Source organism: Anoplopoma fimbria, chromosome 19 (genome assembly GCF_027596085.1).
Source record: "Anoplopoma fimbria isolate UVic2021 breed Golden Eagle Sablefish chromosome 19, Afim_UVic_2022, whole genome shotgun sequence".
Taxonomy (NCBI): Eukaryota; Metazoa; Chordata; class Actinopteri; order Perciformes; family Anoplopomatidae; genus Anoplopoma; species Anoplopoma fimbria.
In genome coordinates, this window is record NC_072467.1 from 19,649,409 (window position 1) to 19,676,197 (window position 26,789).

Consider the following 26,789-nt stretch of genomic DNA (forward strand, 5'->3'; position numbering starts at 1 on the left):
GTCACCGATCGTTTGTATCGCAAAGTGTTACAGCACACGTGTTTCACACTCACTAAGAAAGGAGGTTTACCTTCAAATGTATAGGGAAGTTTATTGTTTATCTACAGGTTCTTTTAACCAACTGTTCAAATTGAGTACATCACAACACACATTTACCAATAACTCAACACACAAGAGTGTGGGAGGGTGGGGGAGGATAAGGGGGGGAGATAAGGGGGAACATGAGCAGGTGACAAGAGCTTTCATGACACTGGCATAAATAGACAAAAAAAGGCGAACTGCAGCAATCTCTAAACCAAGGCCTGATAAGGATGTGTAGGCAGTTTCTAGACGTATATATGGCACTTTGAATATTGTATTGCATTTGGATAGAAAAAACACACTGTAAAAAGCACATGCCCATATTAAAAAGTGAAGTCAGTGGTACCTTGTAAATTTGGGGATTATAATCTCACACACACGCACGCACACACACACACAACTTTTCTGCAAAAGTGATTAGCTCCCACAATTGTGCTTTACATTTCCTTACAAAACTACAACACTTTCCTCGAGCACTGTTTCAAATTTGGTACCTCTTTATATATATTTTTTGGAATATTTATGTATTTTGAGAAAAGGAAAAATTAAACTAACTGAAAAAAAGGTCAAATGGTGAAAATTGTGCATTTTGTGTCGTAATTCCTGTGTGAGCGTCTAGTTTCACACACAAAAAAAGCCCCTGAGTTGACAACTCTTTAGCGCCATCAGGTACGCAGTTTTAGGGAACCCTTCTTTGGGGGTGAAGTGGTTGTTATTTTACCAGGGTTGTCTCAACAACTTGTAGTACAACAGACAAAATACCACCCCGGTAAAAAAAAGTGTAAACTTTTGTGCTGAATAAATGGAATGTATTTGTAAACCAACACTATTTGTGGTGGACTTGGTAGTATTGATGTGCTGTGCATCGTGTACGACTGAAACGTGATACTGGAAGTCACTAAAAAGAACTATCAGCCAATAACTAAAATAAAAATGCAAGAGAGTGTGTGTGTGTGTGTGTGTGTGTGTGTGTGTGTGTGTGTGTGTGTGTGTGTGTGTCCATAAAAAGGTGCAGAGACCTACAGGTGATGTGTTGTGTCCAAGTGATCTCTTCTTCAGGGGCTCCCACATTTTCAACCACAGAAAAGTGTTTTTGTGTCGCGGTGTGTGCACGTGTGTGTAAAGAAAACTAGGTAATATTACAGGGAAAAAAATGTGTGAATTCAAAAACAGTTTGACACATGGGCACTTTAACAACAAAATTCAAACAAAAAGACATTGTCTGGCATCTGTATGATTAACAGACATTGTAAATCATCTTTCAACATGAGGCATCCAAACTAAACCAAACTGAAACATCCATTAATTAAATTAATTATTAATGACAAATTCACAGAAGGTCAACGAGACGTACCGTGGAAGTTGAACACTAATCTTTTCTTTAACGCAGGAAAAAGAATTAAGTCTACATACTGTGACCCTTAAGAAAAAAAAAAAAGTACTTTTTTTCCCCCAGAAGTTGAAATTACAATTAATGTAGAGGATTTTTTTTTTTTGACTTAAAGTATTTTTAATTTACTAGAAATGACCTCAAACGGTCACGCTGATCAAACTGATTTTTAGTCCTCTTTAAAAATGTAATACACTGAAGACCCCCCCGACACAGATGACATTACAACATAATCTACAAAAAACCCAAAGTTTTGCCTGGGTTCTGTTAGTTAAACTTCTATAGATTCAATGGTATAAAATATAGGTAATCTAAGTGTGCATTTAAACCACAGATTGTCTATTTGTGAATCAGTTCTAAAAAAGTTGACTCATGTAGGTAGCCATTTCTCTAAACAGAGCAAATGTACCTTTTATTGTGCCATCAATAGTTCAAAAAAAGGTAAATACACTGGATATTTTTTTTAAATCAAAAGAAAATATATTTTTAAATAGCCTTGGTGTAAATCTTCGCACTGCCCGCAAAATGTAGAGATCATTACAGAGCACTGAGAGGGGTTTTACTGGTCAGACTTTCAAAAGTGTTGGAAAGTGGTCTGTAGCATTTTTTTTTTTTTTTTTTTTAAGAAGCCAACATATTGCTAATGGCACCAAATAGCACAGCTGTGTGCCAATCCCTGTATTCAACTTTCAAGTGAACTTTACTGAGAGAGGTAAAAAGAAAGAAACATAAAAAAAACAAAGCTAAATTAAAAATAATAAATCCCACAGGTTTTTAAAACATTCGCAAAAAAAAGAAAAAGTCTCTTAAATGAATTCAACGCAGGTAAGTTTTCACATTGATTTGCTTGACCTCTCTCCCACCTGTCACATTTCTATACAGAAAAAACTGGAGAAAAAAAATGAATATACATGCAGAAAAATCAGGTTGAGCTAAGGTCAAGGGTCAGTGGGTGGCCAGGTATTGGTCAGGCGAGCTTAGAGAGACATCACAGACAATGGTGGGATGATGAGGCCAGGGGTTTGGCTTGGCTTTCAACATCATGAAGACATGCTAGGCTAATGATGAGCAAACAGGCATGGAGATTTGTTCTAAAAAAGGAACAAAAACACAAAAGGAAGAGAGAGAGAGAGAGAGAGAGAGAGAGAGAGAGAGAGAGAGAGTGAGTGAGAGAGAAGACAAAGAGGAGAGAAGAGAAAGTTAGGGGCACAGCACAAGAATCTTTTAGCCATGAGGCACAAAAACCAACAAAAACAATGCCAATCACCACATACAGTAAGGACAGTGCGGTAAACAACTCCCCCCCTCCTCCCCCTCCCGACACACAAAAACAATACACAGATTTAAGGAAGTGACACCACCAGGACGTATGGCAGAGACTCCAACATGCACAAACTGTATACTTGGCACCCAAAGAGATCCATCTAGAGCCAGTCCCCCCTGGTGGGAGGACTTGGAGGATGGATGGAATGACTGGAAGAGGTTGTTAATAGAGCGAAGAGAGGTAGCCTAGCTCGACATGGCTTAGATAATGACAGAGAGACACTGGGGGACAGAAGGGGGAAAGATGGGAGGGGGGGGGGGGGCAAAGATTGAAGAATTTTAGGGTGCAAAAGATTTTTCACATTTAGAATGAAAAAAGGAAACGAAACGGACTAGATGTACGAAAAGCCAAACACAGGTTGAAGCTCTGGGGTCAGCGAGGCTCTGGCTTCAGCCCTTCAACACAACTACTGATTCTTAGTCAACCTGGCTAGCTTGACCTGAAGGCAATGAAATGGTATGGAAACACACCTGATGCTCTCCACTAATTACAGTGACACAAAATACCTCCAGCGAAAAAAACACTGACTCCAGTGATAGTCATAAATAATCATATACATTAAAATATTTAAGCCGACTCAAATAACATGATAAAACCGCAGGAATGAAATACAGTAAAATGTGGAAATATCATTGCAACCATTTTTTTTTTTTTTTTTTTTTTTTTTTTTTTTTTTGGAATGGAGCGAGTCTCCCCCTCCTGTGATGGGCTCCTTGCCCCCTGCCCCACCGAGTCTCTGCTGTGGTGACCTTGGTTGGAGGGTGAACTTACCCTAGCAGTGTTAGCATTAGAGCTGGGGAGGGGGGGGAGGCCCCGGGGCTAGGATCAGTAGGGTTTGCTGTCGTTCTTGGAGCGCTTCAGCTGAACCTTCAGCCTCTTCATGCCGATCTGGAATCCATTCATGGCCTGGATGGCAGCTTGCGCTGACACAGGATTGTCATAGCTGACGAACCCTGAGAACAAAAACGTAGAGGACACATTATATATATTTAAAGAGCAACTGTTTAAACTTGAACATGACACCTTAATCTTTAATTTTCTGATCATCACATATTTCTTAAAGCCATTACAATTATTATTTAAGATTGGGGCCAGAAAAAAATTACTATAAATAAGTGAATTAATTAAATTAAATAATTCAAAAACAAGATTTGGGTTACTTAACACTAGTTATCTAACTCTTCCAACAGTATTTCAAAATTATTTTGAGATAAATATATTTTGCTATGTGGTGCTAAAATAAATTAGAAACAAATAAAAAAAATTGATAGCCATTTTGAAAAGCTTGTTATGTCATCTATCAAGTACACATTTATTTGATCCGTCTTCATATGTGACAACCAGCTGGTGTTCTCTTTGCAACATAATTGTAAATAGATTTGTTCATGTATCAAATCCCGTTGCAATATTGCACTCATTTTACATTAAATACATGCAAAAGTAATAACATTTATAATTTTAACAGGACTGAAAACAATCCTTGAATCTGTAGTCAATTAAACAATAGACAAAAATATAACTACTCAATTAAAACAGAACATATTTCTGTGTTGACTTTCATGTTTTAACATAATACTAGAGCAATATCTAATGATGGCATATTTCAAAGCATTAAAACCTTAATGAAAAGATTAAACCAATTAATGTTTAAAAAGAGCTTTTCAGGACTTATGTCACAGGTTTGAAATGTACTGCAGAAAAAACATGTTAAATAAGTTTATTAGAGAGAAAATAAACTTGTTCTTGTTGTGTGCAGTATATCAATACTGGTTCAGCTTTACTTAAATGGTAGGAGAGATGGCAACCTGATATCCACCACACAAAGTATCAGGTACATCAGAGACCAGTGGCGCCGAAACACTTACCAAAGCACTTGCTCAGATTGGTCTGTTTGTCAATGAAGACTTTGGCAGAGACCACATTTCCAAAAGGCATAAACATCTGCAGAAGATCCTGGTCGCCAAACTCCTGGGGCAGGTGGTAGATGAACAGGTTGGCGCCCTCTGGCCCTACTCCATTTGGTAAGAAAAACAAATCAGACACTCACGTTAGACAGGTATTAGGATGCACACACAGTGATTAGTTAATATTCAAGTTAAACCTATTCACAAAACCACATTCTTAGGATGATATGAGAACGGCCTGAAACAAAAGTGTTGATGCTCACCTTCCTTCTGACCTCCAGCAATGCTCTGCTGCAGGAGAGACTGGCCGTAGAGGGAGGGCAGGGCGGAGGCTGCGTACTGCTGCATCCCTGAGTAGGCCTGGGTCAGAGCGTCCATGGAGCTGGCTGCTGACCCGTTGGCCATGGAGGCTCCCAGGCCTCCATTCATGGACCCCATACCTGTTAAACAGAAACACATGAATGGAGTCTCGTAACACATTTGGCAACTTGCAGAAATGTTTTTGAGGGGAATCAAATGTATTGGCCACCAGGGGGCAGAAAAACAAACTTTTACATGAGCCTTTTGTTTGTCAAGTCACACACTCTGGCCAATTGATTATGTAAACCTATATAATATAATGCAGTCCAGTACAGAAGGTCTACAACATATTCTAGCTTTACAAAGTTTATAATGGCCAAGAGGAGATAGTTCAAATATGTTTTTATTACTGAGGTTGTAGTTGGTGTTGGTTTTGTGCTGGACTGTGTTTTTTGAAATGTGTTTAATATTCTTCCTCGCTGATGTTTGATAACGGGATAGGCAGAACAACAGAAACACCTCTCAGTATAATGAAGTCTAGTTCAACACCACTGAAAAACTTAAATGTAAATGATAAACAGAGACACATCAATACCTCTTAAAAATCTAACATTATCTATGTAAAGGTAGAATTAATGACTGAGCATTAGATTTTACAGGAGTCTCAAAATCAGTGAGCTTTTAAAGTCTCTCCAGTGGTAAATCTCTCCTAATGCAGCATTGGCATTAGCGTGAAGGTGACGGCAACCATCTTCTTTTAAATTGTATTCAGCTATTAAAAAAGGTAATTCTTACCACTAACACTGTTGGTGAGAGCATTAAGGTTGAGGCCCATAGAAGTCCCAGTGAGACCCTGCAGGGTGCCCAGAGATGCCAAGGTGTTCATGGCAGCACCCGCGCTGGATGCTGATGAACCCACTGTTGAAAGAAATAATAAAAAAAAAAAAACACAAAATGACATACAGGTGACTACCTCATGTTCGAATCCCCTCATGTCACTCTAAACATTTGGCATCTTTGCCACAAATGGTTTAAGTTTTGAGAGGATGACACAGCCCTGAGGGGGCAGTTAAAAAAAAAAATCTGTCTGTCCTTTATGAAGGGAGGTCATTACTGCAGCAGAAATATGCAAAACTCAGGCAGATGGAGCCAATGTATATTTACACAGATTAAAAGGGAAATGGGGGCTCTCATAAAACTTTATATGTGGCTGATTAACTCCCATAAAATAAACGAGGAATGGCTGAGGGCTGTTAGGCAGATAGCGTATGAGGGAGGTTTGCAGAGCAGTTGGCCGATACCGTCACAGCAGCAGGAGGGCCAACTGTGATCAACATGCATGTTCATCTCAGTGGGTGAGGGAATTTTATTTATACTTCAATTTGAATGTTACGTTTGAAGATAAAAATTCAAGGGGGAATTTAGCAAAAAGTGGAAAACTCAGCAGGCAAAAATGCATCTATAAACAACTACTCTGACTGAACTAGAGTCATCATGAACACAGCTTAATACTGTCTATTCCATGCATGCACATACTACAGCTCATGTTTGTGTTTAATTACTTTGACTACCCAGGGCTCCCAGGGCTGCACTGTTTGCAGACATAGCGCTGGTGGAGTTTTGGCTGCCAGAACTCTGGGCTGCAGCCGCAGCAGCAGCTAATGTGGCCAAGTTCTGAAGCTGAAGGGGGTTCACACCTGCTGCGAGAGCAAAGACACAGAGATGATCGTCAAAGACTTTCAAAGTTATAATGTAGCTCTCTCAGACTTATGCCTTTCACAAAAGTCTTGGAGGGAACAAACCTATCCAGGTTGCAAGTAGAGAAAACATCTCTATAGCTTAAAATGGGATATGATTTTTGGACTGTCAATGTCAATGTCATTTATTTAAAAAAAACATTTGTCTCTCAGCCTCCTCTATTGTACGCTGCCCGGCTACATCAGTGCATTAATGTTATCAATCTTACTGTTATTCACTCTTGCTGGCCAAGTTACCATCTAATCAATCCTCAGAAAGATGTCTGTCATCAGATATTGTTTTTGTTAATAATCATAATCAACCTATTCAATTTGGCCTTGCTGTACCAAAACAGTCCAAGCATGGTGTTTATTGTAGTTTCACACATGTTTCAGGGTTGTATTAGACACTTTATGAATAGGAAATGAAGCACTGGTTTTAGTGTGACCTATAAATATATTACAACATACAAAACCTGCAGCACTATAGTTATGGAGAGTGCTCTTTCCTGCTTTAAACATGGGATATTTTCCCCCCACGCAGGTCTATGTGGTTTTTCTATTTGATGTGCTCTGTTTGTCTCTAAGCAGGCCTAGAATTTCAGAACAGATTATTAATGTGCCACTGATCTGAAAGGGTAATGTGATTAACAGTTGTTAAACCCGTGTGGGTGTCAGACACCAAGTCACAAGGTTGTTGACATGAAAAGTGTCTGCTTGTTCATTTATAGAGGATGACTTAACAGTGATCAGAGCATCTGACAGTGTGAACTCACCTCCTAGCCTCTGAATGTTATTAAAACTGCCTTGGTTACTGGTAGATGTGGCCTGCTGGAGCAACTGTTGAGGACAAAGAAAGAAATGATTAATTCAAGAATCAAATAAGAGAAACATAATAAGGTCTTAATATATTTAATCTACACAGATTTTGCAAATCTGATTGGAATCATACTTTGTTTTTCCGAGCTACATGCAAATCTGGATCGGCACTTGCCAAAAGGCTCGCGAGCTGGTGCACCAAAAACTTCAGTCAGGCCGATCATAACAGAAGAGCACCTGAGCGGACACAGTCCCTGCATTTCGAGAGCTGTCTGATGTAACCCTACAACATCACAGCTCAAGTTATACAGCGCGTCATGTGTCATACCGCATAGCTCAAGACCGTGTCCTGGCCTTCATTCAATAGCCTTGCTTCAAACCAGAGCATGTACTTGCAAGTCACATGCCTGTGTTCTTATTCAAGAACACATACTGAGTGAAACTAGATGTTTCTATTCTGAGGCAAAGAGAACCAGTTTAATGTGTAAACCTTTGTTTGAAGTTTTATGTTATTTGCCCTATGATAAGGTAATCTTTTTGAAAACCAAGTAACAATTTTTGCAAAGGTTTGCAGCCTATATTGTAGACAAAATGGCCGCTGCATTTCCATCCAGAACATTCACTGTTTAACAATCATCCTGTTCAAAAATGCAGTCACATGACAATATAATTCCATCCAACATATCTGAGTAAAATCCTTTTTTCAGTTTTTGTTAAGACTGTTCGGTCTGCTTGAACATTAACCTCACAGCCAATTAACAAACAAACTACACCCTCTTAAATTAAGATTAATCCCCACCTTTCTTGTACCAGACTCCATCTACACAAATTATTTACAAACTTGACGTCTTATGTACAGCCATGTATAGATATATTCCTTTTTATTGTCAGGCTGTTCTGTTTTTTCTACACTTGTACAGCAACTCAAGTGGTCCATATGGTAAACGTATGGCGAAACTATTAATACATTTTCAAACTAAAGCGGTGCCATATGATAATACAGGAGCAATTGTGCAGCTCTGCGGGTTTGCGTGATTGAGCAACACTTACTGCCAGGTACTGCGGTGAGAGGGTCCCCAGGCCGGCCAGGTTTCCCCAGGTGGAGGCGCTATTGAGCTGCTGAATCTGCTGTACTAGCTGCTGCTGCAGGCGCCTCTGCTCCTTATCTCTCTGTGTGTCGGCAAACTTCACCACCAGAGGTGAGGAACAGCCCTGAAGAGGTCAGACTCGTTAGACCGATTCAGAAGCACACTGAAGAATCCACAGTTTTATTCATAAGGCAGTCGTTGCAAGGAGTTTCTCAGAAGGAAGGTATCCTCTATGCTTCAAGGCCAATTTTTAATGCCTGTTGCATTCATATCAAAGCGAACACACAGAGGACATCTGCCATGCATAGCTGAGGCAGGCCACATTCCAAAAAGGAGCACAGGACAATGCTGCACACGGTCAATCATTTTAGCACTCAGAGAAGCTGAATTGAGTCAACAGACAAGCAGACAACAGATGGGGACAACATAAAAAAACACATTCGAACAAGGATATGTCAGCACACATTAACAAGGAAGATGCATTACAATACATACAATCTCACAAACAGACGCATGGACATGAGGCATGCGGTGCTAAAGTATTTTGAGAGTTGAGAGCCGGACAGGGACCAGGCTGGACAGGGGAACAGCACCTCCCGTGGCAGCTGAGAATCAGGGAGGTTATGATATGTGGGGAAATAGGTGGCAGTTTAAATCTGGTAGGAGGAGTGTTACGTTTGGTTGGGCTTCTAATTAGACTTTGACTGCTGCTTCACTGGGGAGCCTCTGACCCGCTAGCTGTCAAATAACTGCTGCTCCACTTCCACAAAGATACCATTGGCTACATGATGACATGGACCTAGTTCTTTTTTCTTTTTTTTTTTATCTAATAGGAATAGCTGCTCCAATCTGGGTAAATTATCTGTTAACCTATATTTGAGGGTGTGGGGTCTTTTCCCTGTGGTCCAAAGTATAGATTTATTATGACTGTGATGGCTACGCTCTGAAATATTATCAGGATCAATAAATGAGATGCATTTAGTCCAGCCCAAAATTAGAGATGACAGCTATTCTTGCTGTGTCCTGTTAGCTCCGGATTCACCAGCTATGTGAGAGGCAAGTTTTATTCAATTATTTTGCAGACGACAATGTAATTTTGTAATTAGCAAGAGCGGTTTTGGAAATGACTCATGCTCTGTGATGAATGAAGGCCATCTGCTTGGACAGTTTCTTCATCTTTCCAACACAAGGGGGCAGCATCATGTATGAGGGGGGAAAGGGGGGAAATGAGAAATAGGTGCTAAGGGGTACAGTACCTCCATAGTCTGAGAGTGATGCATGGTTTTGATTGCATTCTGTGCCATTGCCCTGGTAGCAAATGTGACAAACGCACAGCCTGTAGGGGGAACAGTAGGAGAGGGGGGGGAGGGAGGGAGGGACAAGAAGAAACAAAACAAGACAAAAGGTTTGGACAACTCGTTATGAACCCCAAAAAAACACATTACAGTACAAAGAATGGCAACTCCCAAGCACACAGAACCACCCTCACTGGTTAGCACACGGAGAAAGAACACAACAAGGAGAACAGTAACACGTGTCACATGAGCACAGTGATCGACGGATTAAATTGCCACCCAAAGAGGCCCGACTATGTGGTGTCATGGTGAAACAGTCAAGGTGATTCTAAACACATAAAATGCACAAATAAATACACATTGAAAGGCTTTGATTTGATAACGTGTGTAAAATCTGCAAAAAGGTATTTTAAGGTCTATTTGATTATGTACATTTTCAATAAAAAGAAGAAGAAATTCACAGAAAAACTGTCTCTGCTGTGAGGGTTTTATCGCATACATCAGCACAAGAGCCTCGTGCTGCTCGCTACCTAAAGGCTTTATGCAGTTGAGAGCTATGTAGGAGATGCGACAACAAGCTAATTCCAGCCTTTGTAGAGTGTGATGAAGGAGGCGGTAAAAGAGGAGCTGAGCCGAGCCGAGCTGCCTGCCAGCTGAGCCCACGAACACCGGCAGCCAGCCGTTGCCAAGGCGACGGGCCATTGTGCCGGACAGCGAGTGCAACGGCTCATCGCTGTGAGATGTGTAGGCTGAGTGTAACGATGGCGGGAGGATAAATTATCGGGGAAGGAATGGCTGCCATCGGAAGTGAATAGCACTCGATTTTGGGGGGAGAGGGGGGTTTAAATAAAGAAGTAGGGAGGGGCCTGTATAAATACTCGATGAGAATATGAAATCACACCTACCTCTGCTTTGACCATCTGGTCCCCGGAGAATTCGGCACTCTTCCATCTGCCCGAAAGACAAGAACATCATTCTGATCTCGTTCTCGCCGTATTTCTTTGAAATCATTCCGATGAAGAGTTTTCTGTCTTCTACCGCTGTAGAAGGGAAAAAAAGAAAAGAAGAGAAAAGCTATTCAGACAAACAATTATGCATCTATGAAAGCTGCCGCACATCAGATGTTAAATCTTGCACTTCTCTTTTTCAAGCTCCCTCCTTGTCATGCTGCCACATTTTCAGTGTCTCACTTAAGGTGCCAGCCTCTCCATAAATCACTGCAACTTGCAGCTTTGTTTTCCTCAGTGTCTACTTCTCGAGACAGATGACTGTATCATCTATTGGTGCTCTCCTCCAGATCCTCGGTACCTGCTCTACTGTTCTCCCCTTGGTGCCTTTTAAAGCCCTTAATCCTCCTAACCCCTGACACTATATAGAAATTGGGTTTTGCGGCACATTTCCTGAACTAAGTCCCTCTCCAGCCTTCATATCCGCATTAAACAGAGTCACAATCCAGCCCCCGCCTTCTTTTAAAAACTCAAATCTATTCGTCTTGGCTAAATCTAAAAATATTTTCCCTCAACAGACATCATCTCTGTACTCTGCTTTTCATACGGCTGATGCCTCCCCATATTTCACAACGGATGTCAACAAGTATTTTTAAATTTTAATATCCCACATGACAGGAGTCACTAAGTGTCACTTTCATTAAAAAGGAAACAGAAATGTAACTTTGGGTCAAGCGAAACGAGGAATTATTCATCAACAACCGAAATGATGGCAGATCACATGGGCCGCAGTGAAAGTAACACCGAGAAAATAATAGAAAAAGGGCGTCCGACAAAAGTTCAGAACAGTGTGCTGCGTTGTATTGCTCCGTGCTACTGGTGCTACATGCTACCATGTCATGGACATAATCAGCAAAAATGGATATTTGGACCCATGTGTTTTTTAAAATGAAGATTCAAACTTAATTTTTTTAATCGCCGATTTTGACAGCCCTACATCTAACATGAATTTACTTACCACTTGTTTTCTCACTATCAGCGGGTTTCATCTGGATAGGATGATGCATCTGGAAAAAAGGGTGGACAAATGGTTAATTGAATAGTCTCATACCTTCACACCCCTTTAAAAACACCTTCATCCCTCGCAACTGCTAGATTCAGGAAGATGTGTCTATGAGTCGATGGCGGGGTACAAATTCTCCAGTATTCACCTCTTGCTGTGATGTAGAATTACAATTGGACTTTTCGATTCTTCCTGTCAATATCCCTCATCTTCATTAGCACAATTTTACTGAGATGTTTGAAAAGCAAGCAGGTTCTGTACTGCTTTCATATGTACAGTGAGATTTAGTAGTCATTTTTTTTATATTTTTAATTAAATCACATACAAAAAGAACAAGGTCTGGCAAATCTGAGATGAGAAAAATCTATTTTGAGTCTCACATGAAGCTCTATCTGAGGCTGTGTGTTGATGTGAGAAACTGCTGCGGGATTTGTCATTTCCTGGCACTTAATGAACACATTTGTCCAAGGCGACTCGCAGAACTTCAAGTGAGCATATTTTTAGCTCATGTTACCTGCCGTGTGACGTGAAAGAGAATAAATAAATCTCTCCCTGAGATGCCGGAGCAGGTTGTACTTAGGAAAAGTGGTGGGTTTGTTTTTGACAAGCACTAAAGAGAAGCAGACAGATGGCCTGCTCAGTATGGGAACGAGCTAGCGCCACTGACCAGGGAGAGGGAGGCACACAAGGGAGAGAAAACGGGAACAGAAACAAGCTTTTCCCCTGTAACGCAAACCGAACTTAGTCACCTGTAACACTGCCAGTAACAGTATGATCGGGGACTGGTAAGCCAGAGCTGTTAGCCCACACTTTATTTGAAATGTCTCTCTGATAGATAGTCCTCCAGTGAAGAGAGCTAGGCCCGCACACTCAGCCTGCTCCATTCATTTATCAACCAAGCTCAATATTTACCTGTAACCTCACAGACAATGGCTCCATTCCCAATAGACTGTGCTATTGATTTAATCGACAGCTGGAGTTGTTTGTTATAGATGTAATTGATTAGAAGGGAGTAATTTAAAATGTGTAGGCAGGGCAGATTTTTTGAGGTTTAACAAGCAGCTACCATTAATTCCAGTTGACTGGGCTTTAATCTCTTGATAAATCAGGCAATGAATTAAGAAACCACTCTCGCCGTGCTCCATTGTTAAAAAAAAATACTTCAACACGACTCCTTTTATACCGCCAACTTTGGGAAATAAAAATGTAGATGTGCATCAATGATTCATGAAGACAAGCATTAATAATTTGTTCCACTTTGTGGCGATTGGGTCCTGTGCCTCAGTGAATAACCTGCTGCCCGGTCAAGCACACGTTACCCGATACCTGCATACATATTTTTGTGTGTGTGTGTGTGTGTGTGTGTGTGTGTGTGTGTGTGTGTGTGTGTGTGTGTGTGTGTGTGTTAGGGTCAGCTGGCTTATCAATTTAGTGTGTTGAGATTCAGGGCCGAGATATTTTTCAGGCCAGACAGGCGTTCAGTGAGCCGAGAGCTCATTATCGGCCAGCATACAGCTCACAGCCTGCACCAGAGATGCAGAGGGGCTCAAGCAACCCATACTGTGCTTACTCACCCCACTTAAAGTCTTTATGTTGTGCAGTGCATTCTGGGCCTCCAGTGCAGCTTTTCGTGTATAAAAAGTAACAAAACAGCATCCTGCAGAGAGAGAAACAGGGACAAACAAAGGATGGGGGGAAGGAGACAAAAACAGCATTAAAAACACAGCACATACAGACAGTAAATGTAATCCCACTACTGCTGCTGCTGAGCAAGAAGCTAAACGGATGAGTCTATGTTCTCCGTACATCACGTTAGAGACATGTGACAGGATATTCTTAGCACCAACTGTTGGTGATGGTGTAAACAGCTCATGTGGGTGCTTGCAGCGAGGACACTGGAGTAATGACATAGTTGAAGACTGTTGTGTGACATGGCCATAGAGATGGCCACAGGGTTAGATGGCTGTCAGGAGGCACTGATGCACGGTCCGCAGGTCAACACAGCCCGAGCTCAGTACCAACACATCAGAGCGCCACATTACATAAGTAGCCAATCGTACACTAACATACATACAGGAGGCATGAAAACAGGCACAAAGAGACAAGAGGGAGCAGGAGTGAGCGCGAGGAAGAGGAATGAAGGGAGGAGGTGGGGGAGGGGGATGAAGAAAAGAAGAGCGGGGGAGGGAGAAAGAGAAAAAAAAGCCTCTCATCCTTCCGTCCCAGCAGACCGCCAGTGGCGTTCCAGCCTGTCAGTTTCACTGGGCTGGGGAAGTGGAGCACTGCAGCGTCTCTGACCTACATAGTGTGTATTATGCTGTTACTGGAGCTCCCAGACCGCGGGGAGGGCTGTTGAACTCTAATATGCATCGAGCTGCTCTCTTCTATCTCACAACCGGCTGAGCTCTCTCTTTCTCTGCTGCTTAGCCCTGCCTCCAATTTACTGGCGCTAAATAAACCATCCAGAGAGGCGTGATAGTTATCAGATGATTTTTTCATGACCTGCGGTAGACGTGACCTAAAAAAAAAAAAAAAAAAAAACAGGGAAATCTGATGGCTCCTCAATAGATCCGTGGCAAAGTAAACAACCAAAATGGAAGTGGGATTACAGCAATTTCTGCAAACAAAAGCAAGATTGATGACATAGGAAGAGGTGAAGGGTGTATTATCTGCCATGCAAATAAACAAAAGCCAGATATCAGGCCGTCGTGCTTTGATAAAACTACCCCCTCCTCTCCCCAGTAGGAGTGGGACTACTGGGGAAAGGAGGACGGCAGTGAAATAGATGGGCGTGTCGCTGCAACACATTCACCTCACACAGACCGAGTGAGCCAAAGGCCGCTGTGATCAGGCCAGATTATCTATTAGAATACATTAACATTGCATTAACATGTCAATAGGCCATCACAGCTGACACTCCACATAGAACAGGGGAGGGCTCTGCTTAAAAAAGGGGGCTTTGAACTCTTCAGCCTCCCAATGAACTGCACACTGTTCGTTGGCTGTATTTCTGTGTATGCACAGAATAATAAGCACCCTGGAGCTTTTCTGGTCTACCTTTGAAACACACTGTGGAATATTTTGTCACGTTAGATGTGTGTATATCTTTGTAAAAAGATCATGTGAACCAAGCGTTGTCCTGGTCACATGGAGTGTTGCCATTAGGGCCCTGAGACACTAAAAGGCTGTTTTGAACCAAATGGCCACAATAAAGTGAGGAGCCCTGGTAACTTATAAGAGATCTAAATCTAGAGGTTTCCTCTAGCAAATTCCATGAAGAGTAAGCAAATTAAACTGTCAATTAAAAAGGCATCGGATTTGTTTGAACAGACAACATAGAGTCGCCATGTTATTTACTGCTGCACGACTGATTAATGCTGGAAAGGCAAGATGTCCATCTCCAAGTAACAGTGTTGTTGTCAGTGTGCCTTTTACTTGTAAAAGAAGGAAGGGTGGAAGCAAAATCTAAGATAGACTGCGCTAAATGGATACCATCACTGATTCACTTGGCTGAACAACCAGGCAACACTCAGACTGCCTCCACCAACGATTTTACGGACTCAATCAGCGGAACAGCAGCTTATTTATAAAGGGTTGAATAATGCCAATACCACCTCAAGAAATACCAGCGACAGTTGGCCAGGGTCCTTTAAAGCCAGACAACCCAGGAGCTTGGTCCAGCTTGGTGTGTCAGGACGACGATAACCACTGGTAGCCCAAAAACTGGATCCATTAAAAACGCAGATTCCAGCATCAAAAAAGGGTCCCACCACATTAAAACCCCAGTGGATCAGTGCCTTTAGCCATAGAGAGTCGCTCAACCATCAAGGGAATTGATATTTGGTTGAGGTCGTAAACCCAGGACATCAGGGAGACAGCCGCTTACTATATTCACCTGCAGTTAGTTACGAGAGACTGAGCACTTTCAGTGGCACTTTGCAGCTTTCTGCAGACAGCAGGCTTCCACTTCACCGTCTCCTCTAATTGGAACCCTAAACTGAATCGCTCAACTCAAGCACCATTTCTAAGGTGAGGGCATCGATGGATGTCTTAATGGAAAATCGCAGTTGAGCAGCACGTCCTTCATACAGTGCTGCTTTTAAGCCAGCACGGAAATGTAAAGGGAAAAAAACATTTCTATAATGCAGGGCTATGAAAAACAAAAACAAAAAAAAGTGTTACTTTTTAACCCTGAAACAAAAGACTATTGAATCATCTTATCTGCAAGCACAAACGCAGCTGCATTGCATGTGCAGACAAGCAACACTGTGCACCGCCTGAGGGGATTGTGCTGAAATGTGATGGTAGATGACGTGGCAATAGCAGGGTTTTGTGTATAACGTTTGACCACTAAAAGTCAGGCAAATACAGGTAGAGGACAACAGCAGCCGTATAAAAGTTTAACATTTCTCTGTAAAATGGATAGTAACCAAACAAAATGTATTCAGACACTTTGTTTTATGTAATCACTGTATTTCGCGTGAATCAGTAAAAACTAGGCTAGGCAATTTATTTAAGAATATATATATTTTTTTATATTTGTTGAGTATATCATTACATCTTAAACAGCAATCAATAAGAAGATACATCTCAAGGGCTTTAATACACGAGTTAGGTGGATAGGGTTAGCGATTACAACAACGCCCTGCGCTACTTTCAAAATCTAGTTTACTCTAGTTGCCTACCCTGGCTTTAATCCAACTGTTTAATGATCTAATCAATCAACACTATAGTTTAAAAACCCGACCGTACCTTTGCTCTGAGGGGGATTCTGGGTGCGATCACGGAGGATGTTGATCTGGTGCACAGCGCCGAAGGGCTCAAAAAGCTCTTTAAGTTCTGTTTCTGACCAGGCCCGCGGGATCTGGCCCACAAACATCTTGATGGAGTCTGGGTCCGGCTGGTCCAACTGCTCCAGCGACCCGTTCATCTTGCTGCCGTTGCCGTTGCTAAGAGAGAAAGAGGAAAAAAACAAAACATTATTATTACACTTGGATCTTTAAAACAATTATTTAACTGTGTTGTTGCTGCCACACTGTCAAAATACACACTGATAACGTACAGTTAAAAGGAGAAGAAAAAAACGACAAGATTTACATTGCAGTTGTCTCCTGAAATAGCTAAATCAGAACAATTAAATGGTATGGAGAGGCAGTTTAATATCCAGCAATTTTAGATTTTTTTTAATAATACAAAATGCCTTTTAAAAATACTTCCAAATAGCTGTAACTTTTCTCAGAGAGACTATTGTTTGCATATCCCCCTGCTCGGAGAATGATTGGGCATTGTCATGATGTAGGAAAACTGTGGTTGTTGGTTTCACTCACAAACATCAGGCTAAATTGTAATTCATTATATTGCCTAGAGTTGATGTCTTTGGGTTTTCATAACTAATCTTAAAGTGCTTTGCTAGTTTTTATATATTTCAAATTTACTACCAAGGAGTCAGATGGTTTATACAGCAATAAATCCTTTGAAGTGTGACTATCTAGCATATGTACACTGAAGTAAATGCTGAAAAAATATATTGTTTACAATAATGGATGGTGCAAAGACTCTAAATTGCAAAGTTAACAACATATCGCTTAACAGTCTGGGTGTAGTAAAGCAATGACTGAGATGAGTGAGGTACTAAATTGTGCCATTTTCCTTTGAGGCAAGCCTTAGGGACAGAGAATCAATACACACCAGTGTACCTACGACTACAGCACCTTTGTCCCGCTCACACACAAAGTAAAGCGCACAAACATTTTCTGACAGATGCAGAGGGGCTGGAAACCAGGAATGAGGCCGAAGCTACAGCCATCCACGAGTGTCGAGGCAGAGAAATCATGTTAAGTACAAAGCATCACTCCCAATACACAATGTACTACCACAGAGGATCAAGAAGGGCCACAAGTACAACACAATGGGTGTAAACTGTGGTACAAAAGATCACTACCAAAATTCTTCAAACATTGTTAAAAGAGAGATTGTCAAAAAGATACTCTAATGTAAAAACAATAATCACACACACACAGACCTTTGGACGCGAAACATCCATCTTTTACAAATTGAGCCCAGCCGTTCCGCAGAAACACCAAACTCCTTGAGGGACCTAAACGACATGCTAACAAATCACACTTCAGCTCTTGTTCTTCCGATATCCAACTCCACACCTCGGTATAAATGGTTGTTTTTTTTCCCCCCCAGGAGGCTGTCAATACATTCATATAAAACAGTAGGAAAGCTCTCCAGTAAAACAAAAGCCTCTCTCCACCAAAAAAGGGGTTGAGTGCACCCCTCCCACCAGCTCCGACAGCTAAAGGAAAACAGCACTGCAGAGCTCTAAACCTGCAAGAATCGCTGGTTGGCAGACTGAGATTTTGCGGTACATCTCCTCCTCAGGCGCTTTGGCGATGGTACAGAGAGTAACCTACAGCTTCTTCACCACAGCAGGGGAACAATCACATATTGTTCGCCCCATGCTGGAGAACACTATTCACCGTTCCCCCTACAGCACAATGGGCCGAGTCAGAGAGATGCTTTGGAAACACATCGAGGGCTACGTCTGCTAAGGCCACGGCACTGGTGGGTGACACCATTTATGCAGTTTTCCCAGTGGCACTCTGACGCCATTTTGCTGAGGGCCCCGACGATGAAATCTCACTGTAGAAACGGCAAACCTCCCTTGAAAAACTGGATTTGTGTCAGCGCTTTCAAAACACTTGAAGGCTCAAAATCAACTCCCATTGACAGTGTCTTAGCATTCATCAACGCCACATGCCCCCTGCAGCTGTGCATTGTCTCATCAGCTTAAGAAACTGCTGAAGGGAAATATACATTCTTTGGCCTTTCTACCCACTCCAACAAAGAAGACTTACTGGAAAGAAGTCATGTATGTATGTATGTATGTATGTATGTATGTATGTATGTATGTATGTATGTATGTATGTATGTATGTATGTATGTATATATATATATATATATATATATATATATAATGCATTAATATTACTCAAGTAATAAAAAAATCATTGATTCAAATTGCCGCAAAGTGTTGCTACATCGCAGAACTATATTATAATGTGAATAAGTGCAAAAAGAGTCAGCACTATCACAATAAACACTGTCACATTAGGAGCTGTATTGACTGCTTGAGTTGAAACTGGAGGAAAGGGAAAAGAGCTAGAACAGACAGTGAGGTAAGATAACATAAAAGGTGAAAGTGAAACAATATATAAACTATAGAAGAGCATCTATAACGAGTAGTTCATCTTTTGGGGAAAATACTCCACCCTTTCTTGCAGTGTAGATGAGAAGATTGATACCCAACTTCTACTTGTAGGTAAATATGAAGTTAACACAAGCAGCCAGATAGCTTAGCGCAAAGACTAAGCTATCTGGGGACACAGCTAGCCTGGCTCTGTCCAAAGGTTAGAAAATCAGGAATTCTGAAGCTTGGGCAGAGAGTAGTGTGGCTCCTCTTATAACTAATAAGAGACCAAATAATTGCTTTTCCCCAAAATTTGGAACCATTACTTTAAAATGGGATAGCAATAAACTACGACTAGCTTTGCTGCCAGAAGGTAACAGCTGTCCACGAGGATCAGTGTCTTAATCTAGCATATCAGTTTCAAGTGACACCTGCTGACATTAGGTAGAATCCATCAGTGGAAGAGTGTCAAGCCGTTAGAGCTGCATTATGGTATGTCAATAGAGCTGTGGCATTACGCCAACACAAAGCTGCAAGGATACGCCTTAACAACTGTCTTTTGCAGAAGTCATTTCTTTAGGAGAAATTAGTTTCAATGAAAACTGTTCACAGTGGGTTCAGTGATGTCAGAGCAGCCAAGATTGAAATGTCATTCGCCTCTCTGGCACTGGGGTGACACCAGAAATCTTAAGACTGACATTGAGTATATCCAATACTATGTGCATGGCTTGATACCAGGGATGAACATTATAGTTTCAAGCTTTTGTCATAACTTTGACATATGAACTCTCAATCATAATTTTAATAATATTTAAACCCAGCTCTCATAAAGATTAGGCAACAATAATTTTTTAAGTATTTTACCGTTTGAAGAATTATATTGCAGTGGTGGCTGTGTAGGCTTGTTTTCGACTTATGTTAGCAAAACGTTTCTAATAACTCAAGACTGTGGTTAAATCCAAAAATCTGAAATTCATAAAAAAGATAAATGTTATTATTTTGAAAATGTTTTCTCTATCCATTGAAACATTCTGCTTCGGTACATAATTGCTGGCTCTAAGCCTCTCAAAGACAACATTTTCACTGCAGTGGAAAAACGGTTTGCTCCTCCACTTGCGGCACACAAAAGGAAGCACAATAAATTCCATTTTTATAACGCAGTAACAAAAGAATATTTTTTCTCTCTCCGTTTTTAAAAAGGTGGCAAACACTAGAATCTCCATTTGTAAACCTCAATATAGGCGTTGAGTGAGAGCACGACAAGGTCTATTAAGTCCCACCACAGTTTCATAATGAACCATAAACATTTCAACCCTTCTCATCGGTCGGGCCGGCTGACCCTCTCTTTGCATTTTTTCTTCACAGTGGCCGGTTCTAATTTGGCTCTGAAAGCGAAAGGGACGTGTTTTTGGCCGCGTCACAACTCGTCATATTTATACAGCCTGTGTGTTTGTGATTAAATTGTTAAAGTGAAAGTATACTCATTATGCAGAATAACATTTCAAATAATATATTAACAGTTCATCATTTTAATGTTGCAACTGGTAAAGGTTGAGCTAATTATATCTACTTTATTTAATTATTAGGCTATACACTACTTAAAAATACATCATAGTTCATTAGTTGATTTATATTTTGTATAAAGAATCTGAATCCACCAAGTAGCCGTATAAGTAACTAATGCAGTGAAGTACAAGCTTTCCCCCAGTGATGGACTAGAAGTATAAAGTAACATATAATGGAAATAATCAAGTAAAATATGAGTAAGTCAGAATTGCACTTAACTACAGTACTTGAGTAGCCTCAATGTACTAAGAGCACAGGTTTTCTCATAGATCTAGCCCCTTTGTGTGGCTCTCAAAACAACTTTAAACCATGTACATCATTTTCTTCCAGGGGACCATGCCTCACCATAGTCTAACAAACTCCTGTGGGAAACACTGACTAGAGTTGGTGTTATGCAAATTATTTGACTGTGCTAGTGCTAGTGAAAACAGAAGCAAAGACCATTGTAACAACAAAAGCAACTTCCCCCTAACTGGTATTATCATTCACCATTACTTCAGATTAAATATCATACAAGAGCACAGACAGACTTACAATAACATTGGCACAACGCAAAACATACTAGTTGATTCTGTCAATTACTGCCTAACTTGACTCCCTACGCCGGCCGGCAGAGTGCTCCCGGACAGGAGTGATGAAGTCTTATGCCGAGCTTCCATAAACAGCCCCTCCGATGTGGCAGCTCATCGAGCTCCAAGATGCCCTGCAGCAGCTGACGAGTCATTCGGAGCCAGAGCCACAACAGTTGCATGCTTACTGCTGCACCACCCATAAAAACAGGTGATTTATCTGGAGCATGTGTCCGTCCTGTTGGTGAGCTCTGACCGCGCAAGTATGCCAGCGACACCTTTGCTGTGCCCGTAATAGAAACGCCATCCAATTTGCCTGGTAATATACAAGATTTTGAAAGCTCAGCACTGTGTGTCCCTAAACCATCAGGGGTCCGGGCAGCAATACATGTCACATGATTTCGTTTTGTCATCACTGCAATATACTTGTGGTCGCCAACATTATAAAAAAAATAAAACTTGCTACAATTACATTTTTATCTTAAAAAGCAAATTAATAATGTCATTTGGCACTCTAGTTATAAATCCCAGTGTTGCTTTAATTAAAATATTGTGTCACCAAGGCTGGTTGGGGCACGATTTTACATTGCTGAGTCTCTTCCTGATCTCAGTAATATACTAAATCTCCTTTGCCTTAGGCTGTTTTGGCAACCAGCAGTACACTGCTGTCACGCTTTATTGGGGATAAAAAACAGTCAGAGATCACACGGACAAACGTAGTGCTTCTTAGAAAAGAGGGAAATCAGTTGCCTGAAACAGCTGTTTGCTAGTAATACCCTGAAAAAATCATGAGTTGCTTTTTCTTTGAGGAAACCAGTGGCCTTATAAGCTGATTCAAAGAGACAGAATGCCTCTAATGCCTTGCTAATATCTTTGACAGCTGTCAAGGAAAACATGAAGGCTCTCTCTTCTGGCTTCATCTATTTACTCCACCACTACATAAAGAAGTGGAATATTCTTTGACAGGTTGAATAGGTTTTCAGAAACTTGGCATGAAAATATACTCCTGACAGTCTTGGGAGTTGTAGCTTAAAAATGGTCACAGAAAACAGCAACAGGATTTACATAATGTTTGCTGTAGGATGGCTGAAGAAGCAGGCGTGAAAGAACAAATGATGACCAAGGAAGGGTGTCGCTTGAGGCCATAAAGCAGAAACAGTAGGGATGTGTGTTATTTGATTTCCATACCAAGTGCTTAAACCTAATCAGCAGATTGGGGCTCTGATGAGAAGTTATTAAGATATTATTCCTCCTGGCATTAACTCCAATTCAGCTCAATGTGGCCTGATTTCATTGTTGCATTTCCCCTGATGAAGACAGACATGTTCAATCAGGCTCTGAATGGGCCGCATGTTAACAGACGGCCAGCATCTGATGACAAGGCCCGCCCCATTAGCTCCATAATCACACCAAGCGTCCCTGGTGGTTATAGATGACGTTGCTAACGCATGGCTTGTGTGTTAGCTTACTAAATGAACTCTGCTCACACCTTTGTTGGTGTCAGGTGGAGCATACATTTAAATCTACAGGTAGAGGCTCACAAGAAACAGGAAGCAGCCTTAACAATGAATCTAAAATGAAGAGACAAACAGCCCACTAAAAGCAGCAATTACACTTGATTACTTTGAGAGTGTGCTTACTGCCCTGACTTACTCAGTCACCCATTATCCTAACCCGTGATAGGCAACAGAATATCTTTAACTAATATAAAACTCCCACCAATACGTTTTTTGCTTTCAGTTTACGCTTACAAATACAGCACAATTTAATATGGCTGTATTTGAAATAACCCCATCATTCTCTACTTCCTATATTATAGAGACTTCGTAGTTTACACTATGGTTTGCAAGTAAAATGAGATTTGCGACACTTTTCAAACATCCTTTTGTGTAACAACCATCATTGACATAACGAATTATTATGTTATTATTATATTCCTTTATTGATCCCCATGGGGGAAATTCGAATTGAGAGACTATAAGCAAAAAGTACTGTACATACTATGCTTGTATGTCGCTTTTTTCATTCCATTTCTGGTATTTCTAGGGCAATTTATAATGCATTAAAGCAAACAAAGAATTTGGACTCTTACATAAAATGGCGGTCATGTATACTATATGGTGCCCGATTGCTGGTATCTGATGAAAGCTTTCTGCTCCAGAAAGCCATCAATCCAAAGAGAGGTCTCTTGTTATCATAGCCCTTCAAACCAATCCATTACTGCTACTCTGGACCTGTCCACTCAAGGAACGCTTTTGCATTCGATTCCATGTGGACTGCAGACACTGACTGCTAGGTCATAACCTTGCTGACCTAAACAGTGCATAATCTTGAATATTATGCTAATTGATATCCAATTTTAGAATCATAATCTCAGACAACCCATAGCTTATTTTTCTGATCTGTCATGCCTCTAGAGTAGACTTTGTTAATGACTAAACAGCCGCGCAGTACTGACAATTTCATGGACGTGACGGATGCATCTGGTCTTATGTAACCTTGTCCCACAATATCTGTTGTTTGCAAAGCTTGCAGAGGAATTTGCTCAACCTCCGATGACACCGCCCCACATAGAGTACGTCATTATGAGCCTTCCAAGGCTGTTCCTGTAGCTCCAGGACAGCCAGCCATATAATTATTGCAGCGCAAAACTAGCAGCAGGAGCAGAGAAACAGGTGAAAGACTAGATTAGAGCCCTCCTACTCTTGGCCACAACATCTGGCTCCATGGCACTCTCACCCCCCTCGCTGCTGCCACCCTCACAGCGAGCAGAACAGCTGGCCTGAGGAGCCCCCCCAGACCCGGTGCCAAGATCCTACACTTTGCACAGATCAACAGCTCCCTGGCCACAACAAAAGGGATCACTGTGACGCTTAGCTTACCGACATGGCAAAATGCAGTGGCTGCCAAAGGATCACACTTAAGCCCTCATAGTCACTCTTACTGTCAACAAGCAAGCGGATAAATCAATCAAATACATCTGAGACAAGATCTAATCACCACCTCACCATATTTAAGTCCAACAGAAGAGATAAGACTTCAAAGAATATCCTGTGAAAGTGCAATATATATACATTATTTCTTTCAACATCCATTTTATAAAATCACCCAACAAATTCACCAAGCACCCGTCAATTTTTGGAAGGTAAGAGTGCTACAAATTATAAATTAACGGACCAATTATGTTCCCCAATAATTGGCTTACCGTTACAACACGGTGAAAGGCTTACATCAAAATTGTCCTAAGTTTTTGTCTTCAGAGTGCATGTCTTAAACCTAAAAGATATAGCCTACTATATACCATCACATCAATAAATGCACTATATACTCACATTACATTACAGTCATTTAGCAGACGCTTTCATCCAAATTCAACATAGGTATTCAAGAGAACTACTAGTCACCAGACAAACTCACATTTGATAGGTTGGTACTAGGTATTGTTTGGCAGTTTTGATAGCAATTTGATGCATTTTCTGTTAATATACTGTAATGTAATGCGAGTATATGGTGCATTTATTGACGTGACAGTATATCGTAGGCTATATCTTTTAAGTTTATGAATGTTTTTGGAAAAGACATGCACTCTGAAGGCAAAAACGCAGGACAATTTCAATGGACGCCTTTCACCGTTTGGTAACGGTTAGCCAATTATAGGGGACAATAATTGGCCCGTTAATTTATAATTTGTAGCACTCCTACCTTTTGGAAAATTGACTACTAGTCACCAGACAAACTCACATTTGATAGGTTGTTACTAGGTATTGTTTGACCGTTTTTGATAGCAATTTGATGCATTTTCTGTTCAGGCTGTTACAGTAGAAGATATAAATAAGCTATCAGAGATTCATATCAATCACACCTATATCATTTGATGATTTAACACACTAAAAACGATATTTCCTGTGCAAGACCAGGAAATCGAAAGCACAAGGCCTAACTCTACTGCAAAAAAAACAAACCCAAACCCCAAGTACATCACACCTTTAAAAAGTGCAGCCTTTTAAACTGTAGTTGCAAAAAAGCATGCTGTCGTTTTGAGAATGTGTTTGTTAAACTGGATCAACGTTGGTGGACCAGTGTGTAAATGCCCTGTCACAAGATGCCCCATCAATGGCTCAATAATGGAGCAAACCACGTGTTTTTCGGTCGTTAAGTAAGTACTCCACTTACAACATGGAGGGGGGAGAGGGGGGTAAGCTAACGACGCTAGCTCGCTCCAACGGGGGGCAAACTAACAAAGACGGTGTTGCTTTGTTTGCACACGTAAAAGCCCCGTTTGTTTTAAAGGCCGACACACGCTGTTTATCTGCACCGATACTGAAACGCGTGATCCCCCCGGAAGCACATGTCAGTTGACTGGTGTAGCGCGCCTGGTGTCCCGAAACACCGAGCTAGCAAACTGCGTGTTCTGCCAGTTAGTTCTGGTAGCATGGCGTTAAAGGGGGAGGGGGGTAGTTTCACTTAACTACCCTAACCCCCTTTATTGTCGTAGTTAATTAAACTACTTTAACGCGCACAGTCACTGCTCGCGTGATTAGCAACGTTAGCATCCCCCCCCCTCCTCCCCAGCAGCAGCAGTTGGCAGTTTGAGCTAACGGTTGCTAACTGCCCAACTCGCGCGGAACTGTTTGCTTCCTTTTAAAAAAAAAAAAACCAAACGGCTAGGAAAAAAAAGAAAAAAAAAAAAAAAAAAACACTCGCGTTCCCGCCACGGTTGCCAAGGGATACAATCCGTTCGATTACTTACACTGTGTCGCTAGAGGCCATTAACCGACTTTCGGTCAGAGGGTGGTAGTCCAGGCTGAACGCCGAAGTCATGCTCATAACAACGTCGACCCGAACAATGAGAGGCGAACGTCCGCTCACTCGCAAGAGGATCAACTCCTGCGAGACGGCAACGAGACGGAGCGGAGCAGGTGCAGGGCGGTGGTGGTGGTGGGGGCGTCTTCTTCAAAACTGCGAGAGAGAGAGAGAGAGAGAGAGAGAGAGAGCCCCGTGTCCGCCTTATTCCCTTTCCTTCTAGTGTCTCTCTGCCCGGCCCCCGACTGGAATGAACGCAGGCGAGCCGCTGTCACACTGCACACCGAGCTGCAGCAGAGGCGTGGCCTTTTCTACACGGAGGCTGAAGCCATGCTGCTGCTGCTGCTGCTGCTGCTGCTCTGCTGCCTCACAGAGCCTCCACCCCGGGGTGATCTACTGTAATGTCGCTATAGGGACCTCCACGTGGTCTTCTATGGAGGGTTCACTGACCTATTTGTAATTTATGGTGTTTTATCTGCTGTGGCTTCACTATGATATTCCTATAATGGCTAATAATCTACTCCTTTTTTCAGATAGAAAATGCCAATTATATGTCCTTATTTAATGGGGATCCAACGTGTTTTTATATTACATTACATTACATTACAGTCATTTAGCAGACGCTTTTATCCAAAGAGACTAAGTGTATTCAACAAAGGTATTCAAGAGAACTACTAGTCACCAGAAGTCATAAGTGCATCTCCTTTCT

General features: G+C 41.4%; 1 protein-coding gene across 4 annotated transcripts; it reads right to left on the bottom strand.

The window, feature by feature from the left end:
• Window positions 1–1,254: 1,254 nt before the first annotated feature.
• On the bottom strand, window positions 1,255–26,381 carry LOC129108563 (CUGBP Elav-like family member 2). 4 transcript variants are annotated; one of them, XM_054620419.1, is made up of 14 exons: window positions 26,028–26,381; window positions 16,700–16,896; window positions 13,522–13,604; window positions 11,903–11,951; window positions 10,843–10,977; window positions 9,899–9,978; window positions 8,605–8,766; window positions 7,512–7,575; window positions 6,562–6,699; window positions 5,795–5,917; window positions 4,963–5,139; window positions 4,661–4,804; window positions 3,567–3,748; window positions 1,255–2,562 (listed from the first exon to the last, which is right to left on the bottom strand). In XM_054620419.1, the coding sequence occupies exons 1-13, from the start codon at window positions 26,102–26,104 to the stop codon at window positions 3,621–3,623; spliced, it is 1,557 nt and encodes a 518-aa protein (XP_054476394.1). In that variant the 5' UTR covers window positions 26,105–26,381; the 3' UTR covers window positions 1,255–2,562; window positions 3,567–3,620. The 4 variants fall into 4 exon arrangements, with proteins under 4 accessions (XP_054476394.1, XP_054476393.1, XP_054476396.1 ...); XM_054620418.1 differs by having other exon boundaries at window positions 4,661–4,807; XM_054620421.1 differs by lacking the exon at window positions 6,562–6,699.
• Window positions 26,382–26,789: the final 408 nt, after the last annotated feature.

Bases quoted from the DNA above. Each gene is read 5' to 3' on its own strand.
- LOC129108563 (XM_054620418.1), bottom strand. From the start codon at position 26,104: ATGAGCATGACTTCGGCGTTCAGCCTGGACTACCACCCTCTGACCGAA. The intron at 5,918-6,561 runs GTAATTAAACAC...TTCTTTCAACAG, and splicing joins GGGAGCCCTGGGTAGTCAAA to TGGGTTCATCAGCATCCAGC. The intron at 3,749-4,660 runs GTAAGTGTTTCG...TTTTGTTCTCAG, and splicing joins CAATCTGAGCAAGTGCTTTG to GGTTCGTCAGCTATGACAAT.